Here is an 8188-nt window from a genome sequence, read left to right on the forward strand (position 1 = left end):
CACACAGCATGTCCCAAGCATGGGTGGGTGCCTGCCAGGCCTGTCACATGTGGCAAGGACAGGTCAGCAGACAACGAGACCTTGGCATTTGGCACCTGCTCAACACTGAGAATGTTCCGAGGGTGGATTCTCACGTGCCAAGCACTTACCATATTTAGGGGCTGGCTCAGTGTGCCAAGCACAGCCTGTCCCTCTCAGTGTGACGGCAGCCCAGCCTCCAGCCTGAGCCAGGGGCCAACTGCGTGCAGCATTGGAGAGCAGGGCCCGGTTGCCAGCCTGAACCCCACACCAGCGCCAGTGCAGGCCTCGGGCAGAGAGGGCAGGCATAAGGCAGGGCTGCTGAACAGTTCTTTATTGAAATAGGCAGAGGCAGCAGGGCTGAGGGCAAGCTTGGGGCCAGCGGGGTGCAGCCCCCTCCCTGTGTCTCTGGCCAAGGGGGCCACGGGCCAGACCCCAAGGCCCTCCTGTGTTTGGGGTGTGCGTGCAGGCATGCGCCAGGGTGGGGAGAGGGAGAATTTCCGGATAACTATCTTTCTGTAAGAATAATCTGTGGGTTCAGGGGATAGCTCTGAAGAGGGGATGACAACCCCACTAGCACAGCCCCCAGTGATGGGCAGGGATGGGTCACCATCAATGGTGCCCGCCAACATGCTGCAGAAAGCTGGTGGTCCGGGGTGGACCATGCGGGTGGGCATGGCGGGGCAGGAGCCCCTGAGCCCGTGGGCCCCTGATGCCCTCCAGGGTCCAGTCTGGCTCACTCAGCCATTCCCCAGAACAGTTGCCGGGGTCGAAGAGCTCAGAGCCTGGCCTCTGTGGGAGAGAAGAGAAGGCCGTCGGCCAAGAAGCCCCCGGCCCTAGGAACACCAGCCTGCCCCTCATGGACTCTCTGGTCAACTGAGCCCTTGTCACTTCATGGGGACTTAAATGGTGTGTGCTGAGACCCTTAATGTGTCCTGAAGGTGTATTAGTGTCTCTGAGGCTTCGTCACATCTTCCTGAGGGTGGGAGAGTCTGTGCTGGGCCAGGCCTTTATCACTTCCTGTTGGTGGATTACTGGGTTCTGAGTTTTTACACGGCCTGAAGGTGGATTAGTATGTACTGAGCATTATCACATCGTGAGGGTAGGTTAGGGTGTGCTGAACTTTGTATCCTGCATATGGACTCGTGTTCGCAGAGCCTTATCAAATCCTAATCATAGCCTGAATATGCGTTAGTGTTTGCTAGGCCTTGTCACCTCCTGAGGGTGGGCTAGCCTGTGTGGGACCCTGAGCCAGCTGCAGGCAATGCAGATGTGTGGAGGCAAGGCCTGGTCACTGTGCCTCCATCCCTGTTGTTCTCGGGGCGGGGGGGTGGGGCGGGATCCCTGATCCCAGAACCACCTGCACCCTGCCCGCCCACCTGGCTTACCTCAGCATCCATGGTCAGATCCTTAATGTCTGGCCCATCCCCATCCTGCTGAAGGATTGTGGGCGGCTCCACCGAGGCCCCACAGCACTCCCCTTCCTCCCAGCCGCTGCCCCGGCAGGGCCCATCATCCTCAGGCGAGGCCTGGCTCAGCTGGATGAGGTTGCTGAAGTTGGAGTCAGACTTGGAGCCTATGGGTGGCTTGCGTGCCTTGTGGCGGCCTGCCACGCGGCTGCCGTAGAAGGCCAGGATGGGCTCGGGGCCGGAGTCAGGCACGCGGCGGCCAGCGGCGGCTGCCTTGAGCGGGCCCAGCATGTCGGGGACCACGTCGACGTGGGTCTCACCCCACAGTCCATGGCCTGCCTCCTGCAGGCTCAGGTCATCCAGCTGGTCGATGGCCCTCTGCACGCCCGGTGCCTTCTCCTCGCGGAAGAAGGGCCCACTGCCCGCCGCGCTGCCCATGCCCACGGCCTCCTCCTCTGCCAGACGGTAGTAGGGGGGCCCGTCCTCTGCAGCGGCCACCACGGGCGTGGGGGGCTTGCCCTCCCCTTGCAGCGAGAGGCGGCAGCCGCGCAGCGAGAGCTGGTAGTAACGGGTGGTCTCGTGGGCGCTGCGCAGCTGCTGCATGGACACGAAGGGGTGGCGCAGGGCCGCGCTGGGGCTGATGCGCTCGTGCGACTCCCACGTCAGCATGCGCTTGATCAGCTCCACCATGCTCTTGAGGTCGGCGTGTTCTGCCAGCACCTCGCGGTCCGGGAACGTCAGCCGACTGGCTGCCCCGCCGCCGTTCACTGTCTCAATCTGGTCCAGGGACTTGAGCATGTATTTGCGGCGCTCCAGGGGGCGCACCTGGTGGGACACGGGGGGCACGGGGTCAACACCGAGTCCAGGCCTGGGGCCCCCGCACTCCTGCCCACATGTGACCCCCCAGCTTCCAGTCTGCCCTCCAGTCTGGTCCAGAGCTCTCTTGTTACTGGGAAGGCCACACACCCGAGCCCTGACTTCCACTTCTGCCCAGGATCTGACTTGGAGCTCTCTTGCTGCTGGGAGGGCCACACCTGCTCCCTAACACCAGAGCCCCTCTTAATCCAGGGCCCTCCTACTGCTGCAGGAAAGACGCCGGACTATGTTCTTTGGTCCTCTCGTCATCTAACCCAGAGCTCTCACTGACCCCAGACCTCTCCAGAGCCATGGGTCCAGCCCCTACCAGCCGCTGGCAGAGGGGCTGCCCTAAACCTCCAGTCCTCCTTGGAATCAGATCCAGATCCCTCTTGCTGCTACGGCCCCCACCCCCGATCCCAACCCTCCAGCCTCCCCTGGTCAAACCTTATTGCCACACTAGTTGGACAACCCCCAGCCATGGAGCCATCAGAGGAGCTGCTGTCCACTTTCAGTCCCACCTGTGGTCTCACCTAGACTCCTCTTGCTGTGACAGCTCCCACGGCTGCCCCAACCTCCAGTCCTCCCTGCTGTCTCCCTCAGACTCTTGCTGCAAGGTTTGCTGACCACAGCCACAGAGGCAGCGGACAGGCTGCCCTAGACTTCCAGTCCCACCCGAGGTCTCACTCAGATCCCTCTTGCTGTGCTAACCCCCACGGCTGACCCCCAAGCTTCCAGTCCTCCCTGAGGTCTAACCTAGATTTTTCTTGATGCAGCAGCCCTCACACTGACTGCCCTCGCCCCCCCTGCCCCCTTACCTTGGTCTCGGCCAGGTAGTCTGCCGAGGACTTGAGCTGCCAGGGGTTGGTGGCGTCGGGGTGCGGGTTGCGCTTGAAGAAGTGGTGGGCTTTGCGGGCGGCGTGCAGCAGGTGGGGCTTCGGCAGGCCCTGGGTCTCGCAGATGTAGCGCACCTGGTCATACTCGTTGTTGCCCGGGTAGAGGGGCCAGCCCAGGTGCAGCTCGGCCATGACGCAGCCCAGGGACCACACGTCCACCTTCTCACAGAAGGGCAGCCCCAGCAGGATCTCGGGCGCCCGGTAGAAGCGCGACTGGATGTACGGCTCCTTCACGTAGCGCACCTCGCTGAAAATGCTGGCTGAGCCGAAGTCGATCACCTGTGTCGGGGAGGGAGGCAAGTGGGCAGGGCGAGGAGCAGGGACAGCCAATCTGGGCCTCCCCTGGCGTCTCTCCCGGTGTCTTTCGGCATCTGTCATCGTCTGTTGCTGTGTCTGTGAGTCTTTATCACTTGTTTATGTCCCTGTCTGTCTCTTACAGCCTTTGTCTCAAGTTTATGGGTTTGTCTATTTCTCTCCACTAGAACTTATGCCTATGAGGGTCAGGACCCCTCTCTCTCTCTCTCTCACTGCACACCTGTCCGTCAGCCATCACCTTGTTGGCTCCGCTTTCTGAACAGATGGAGAATCTGCCCACTCTGCAGTCCCTCCACAGCCCCCACCTCGGTCCTGTCCTCCATCAGCTCCCGTACAGACTAATGTAGGGGCCTCCTCACTGGTCTCTTTGTTCCCCTTTCTGCCCCCCAGCCTGTTCCTCGCAGGCACCCGAGGGATCCTGTGAGCACCTGAGTCAGATCACGTCCCTCCCCTACTCAGGATCCTCCTGTGGCTTTATCACATTTTGTGATAAAAATCGAAGTCCCCAAGGCTCCAGCAATCTGTCCCGTCCCCTCTCTGCCCTCAGCTCCTCCCATGTCCCCCTCACTCACCTGCCCCAGCCACACGGGCCTCTCACTATTCCCTGAACAAGCCAGATGCATTCCTACCTCAGGGCCTTTGCACTGGCTGTTCCCTCTGCCTGGAATGCTCTTCCCCCAGATCACCACACAGCTCCCTCTCTCACCTCCTCAGGTCTTTACTCAAATGTCACCTTCTCTGTGAGGCCTCCCCGACCATCCTATCAAAAACAGCACCCCTTCCTATCCCCCCTCCTGTCCTTCTGTTTTTCTCCATAGCTCTTAACACCATTTCACATACTCTATATTTTACTTTTGTATCGTGTTAATTTCTCTACCCTTCTAGGAGCCAGTTCCACGAGGGCGGAAATTTTGTCTGTTCACGGCTGTGTCCCTAGATGCCTAGAACAGTGCCTGGCTGGCACCCAGCAGCAGCTCGGGAAAGAGTGAATGAATGGACTTTTTATCCCTGTCATTCTTTCTTTCTGTCTCTTGTTTGTCTCTCTCTTTCTTTCTTTGTGTCTTCATCACTTGTCTTTGTCTCTCATCTCTCAGTGTCTCTCTCCATCTCCATCTCTGTGTTGCCCACTAGAAAGACACCTCCCTGAAGAACACCTGTTGAACCGACACTGTGAATGGCTAAAAGTCCTTGTCTCCCGGTACCTCTGGGAGGAGCTGCCATTTCATACTGCATCCCTGTGACTCTACCTCGGTCCCTACCTCAGTTGTCGCCCTCTCTGAGTTGCTCTGCTTTTCATCCATCCATCCCTCGCCTTGTATTAGCAGAAGGCGGTAGGACAAAATGGTTATTAATCTGGACTCTGAACACAGGCTGCCAAGGCCTGAATCTCGGAGAGCTCGAGTGACCCTGAGCACTCAGTCAATGTTTGCGAGACTCATTCATTCATTCATTCTTTCATTCATTCCACAGACAAGGTAGGGGTGCCCACGCTGGCCAGGTGTTGTGGATCTGTCCTATCTGTCTCCTTCCTTGGGTCTCTGTCCTTCCCTCTCTCGGGGCAGAATGATCTGCCTTTTCCCATCTCTGTGTCGCTCTGTCTCTGACACTAATTTAGCACTGACTCCATGGTGGTGCTGTGCTGGGAGGTGCTGAGGACACCGTGGTAACCAAAATGGCCCTGCCCTCACGGTGCTCCTAGTTCAGGCCCATCACCAGACAGTAACAAAGCCATAAGCAGACAGAGGCGTCAGGGCCAGGACGGGGGAGCCCAGGGGCCTGTGACAGAGCAGAAGGGGTGCCTCTGTGTGCTCAGCACAGGTCAGGGCCAGAGCTGGCATTCAGTATATGTTTGTTGACGGACAGACTCACTGTGGTGAGGAATGGCACCCCCACCCTTCCAGTTGCTCAGGCCAACAGCTTTCGTCCCCCTCAAGTCCTCTCTTCCTCTCTCACACTTCATATAAGATTTGTCAGCGAGTCCTGTTGTCTCGAGCTGCAAAATCTACCCAGAACCCACCCGTGTCCCCTCTTCCCACTACCCCAACTCTAGTCCCACCCACGTCTCCCACCTGGACCAGTCACCCCACACTGTCTTCCCGCTCCTGCCCCCTCAGAGTCTGTTTCCCTCATGCAGCCAGAGGGACCCTGTGAACACCTGCGTCAGATCACATCCCTCCTCTGCCCAGGATCCTTCTGTGGCTCCCTCTCACATAGGGTAAAACCAAAGTCCTCTCTGTGGCCCACAAGGCCCTGTATGACCCAGCTCCATCACCTCCCCTATCCCATTTCCTCCCTCTTCACTTGGCACTGTGCTTCAGCCACAATGGCCTCCTCGGTGCTCCTCAAATACGCACACTTGGCTCACTCCTACCTCAGGGCCTTTGCACTGGCTGTTCCTTTTATCCAGGCACTGTCCCCTAAATGTCTACATGGCTCCCTCCCTCCTTCAAGACTTCCCTCAAGTGTCACCTTCTCAGTGAGGCCTCCCTGAACACCGTGTCTAAAGTTTCACTCATCACCACCACTACCCCCGATCAACACCCCACATCCTCCCCCTCCCTACTGCATCTTTTCTCCTCCTTGCTCACATACCATATTTAACTCATTTATCTTGCCAACTCTGTCTCCTGCCCTAGAACATTAGCCCCACAGGGACAGAACTGGGCCAGAGAAGCTGAGCTAAGAAGGATGGGGAGACTCAGGTCTGAGATGGAAAGGGTGTCAGAAGTGGGATGGGAAGATGGGAAGGATTTCAGGTCCAGGAGGTGGGGAGAGGCATCATGGACAGTGAACAGGAGACCTCAGGGCTGGGAGGTGGGACAAGGGAGCGTCAGCATCTGGAGAGTGTCCAGGGCTGGGGGAAGCTGGGAGGACACGGGAACAAGGGACGCTGCTGCCCCCAGGCAGCCCCACTCACCTTGACCCTGAAGGGGCAGCGGGTCTGGTCCACCAGCATGATGTTCTCGGGCTTGAGGTCGGCGTGGATGATGGCCAGCTCCTTGAGCCGGGCCAGGGCTCTGAGCACCTGCAGGGTGACTGTGCGGATGTGGCGGGCAGGGAGGGGCGCGAAGTTGTTCTCCTTCTGGAATTCGAAAAGGTTTTGCTCCAGCAGCTCGAAAACCAGGTAGAACTTGAGGGCGTCGTGGAAGAACTCGAGGAAGCGGATGATGTGGGCCTCCTCGGGGTCCAGGCCCCTCATGCAGCGCAGCAGCTTCAGCTCGTTCTTGATGATGCGGTTGCGGTAGGCGTCGTTCTTGAGGACCTTGATGGCCACCATCTCGCCCGTGCTTCGCCGCCAGCCCTTGGCCACCTCCCCGAAGGTGCCTTTGCCCAGCACCTCGATGATGTCGTAACAGTCGGTCTCCGACTGGATGGTGGCCATGGTGCCCCTGCCACCAGACGCTTCCTGGCTGCGCCCCGCCCTATGGGCTCTGCCTCTGAGGCCGCCCACCCCGCCGCCGGCCCCGAGCGCCCCCCCAGTGGGGGAAAGAGAACCACACTCGTGCCTCCCCCAGCGAGGTTCGCCCCCGCCTCCCTGGCACCCCCCAACCCCCTGGGCCACACGGCGAGTCTGCCAGGGGCTGCACCCCTCCCCTGAAGCCCTCTCAGCGTGGGACGAGGGGCCCCGGGCCCTCCCCAGTGGGTTCCAGCGTTGCTGAGTGGCTCTGGTTCTGTTGTCGGAGACCCCAGCCCCTGGCTGGAACGGGGGCTGGGGAGGCAAGTCGAGCCCCTCCCCCGCCCAGCAGCGGAACCCTGCAGGTGACAGGTGAAGGGTCGACTGAGAGGGGGTCTGACGGTGGACCTGGACTCTGGCAGATGGGCATGGGACATTCCTATAATAGAGGCGAGGCAAGGCAGGCTTTCCTAGCTAGGGGAATTGTGTGTGTGTGTGTCTGTGTTCAGAAAACACCTACCCATGCCTGGGGCTGCCGTGGGGGGCTGTGGCTGGGGCAGGGCCAGGTTGTAAACAGTCTTGAATGCCAGGCTAAGGAGCTTGACTTTGTTCTGAGGGCACTGGGGAGCCACAGAAGGGCTTTGAGCAAGGGAGGGCAGGGTCAGGTTTGAGGTGAGAAAGCTGCTATGTGAAGAAGGGTGGGTTGGAGGGGCCAAGAGTGGAGGCCCCGAGCCTGGAGCAGGGCCCAGCGGGGAGAGGTTGGGGAGGCAAGGAGGAGGCTGGCGGATGAGACACTCAGGAGGCCAAGAGGCCAGGCTGTGGACTGACAGGTCGGGGGGAAGGAGGGAGAGCCATCCAGGGCAAGGCCCAGGGCTCTGGCCTGGGTAATGATGGATGGTCCCTGAGACAGGGACATGGACAGGGAGCATTTTGGGGGAAGGGATGCGGAGGTCAGATTAGGAAATTTAACACTGAAGCATTTAAACATGTATTGAGTGCTTCAGAAGCTTTATCTGATCCTGACCACATACTTCCTAATAGCTCCATTTTATAGAAGAGAAAACCGAGGCACAAATAAGTTTTAAAAATGCCTAACATCACCCAGCTGGCTTGGACCCCAAACAGTCTGGCTCTGGAGCCCAGCTCCGAACCACCACCCCAGACATCCTCCCAGTGCCCGGAGGACGCCCAGGGGAGGCGTGCAGAGGGCCCAGGAGAGAATGTGGGAGTTGTCGGCACAGAGGTGAGGAGTGGAAGCCGTGGGGAAGGTGACACGGCCCAGGGGGAGTGTGGGGGTGGAT

The 8188-nt window shown here is 59.5% G+C and overlaps 1 protein-coding gene across 1 annotated transcript; it reads right to left on the reverse strand.

Annotated features, from left to right (window-relative positions):
• Positions 1 to 487: 487 nt before the first annotated feature.
• On the reverse strand, positions 488 to 6890 carry HIPK4 (homeodomain interacting protein kinase 4). The gene is made up of 4 exons (XM_058529341.1): positions 6411 to 6890; positions 3101 to 3457; positions 1407 to 2252; positions 488 to 810 (listed from the first exon to the last, which is right to left on the reverse strand). Exons 1-4 carry the CDS (start codon positions 6873 to 6875, stop codon positions 631 to 633), a joined length of 1848 nt encoding a protein of 615 aa, XP_058385324.1. The 5' UTR covers positions 6876 to 6890; the 3' UTR covers positions 488 to 630.
• Positions 6891 to 8188: the final 1298 nt, after the last annotated feature.

This window comes from Diceros bicornis, chromosome 34 (assembly GCF_020826845.1).
Source record: "Diceros bicornis minor isolate mBicDic1 chromosome 34, mDicBic1.mat.cur, whole genome shotgun sequence".
In the NCBI taxonomy this organism is placed as follows: domain Eukaryota; kingdom Metazoa; phylum Chordata; class Mammalia; order Perissodactyla; family Rhinocerotidae; genus Diceros; species Diceros bicornis.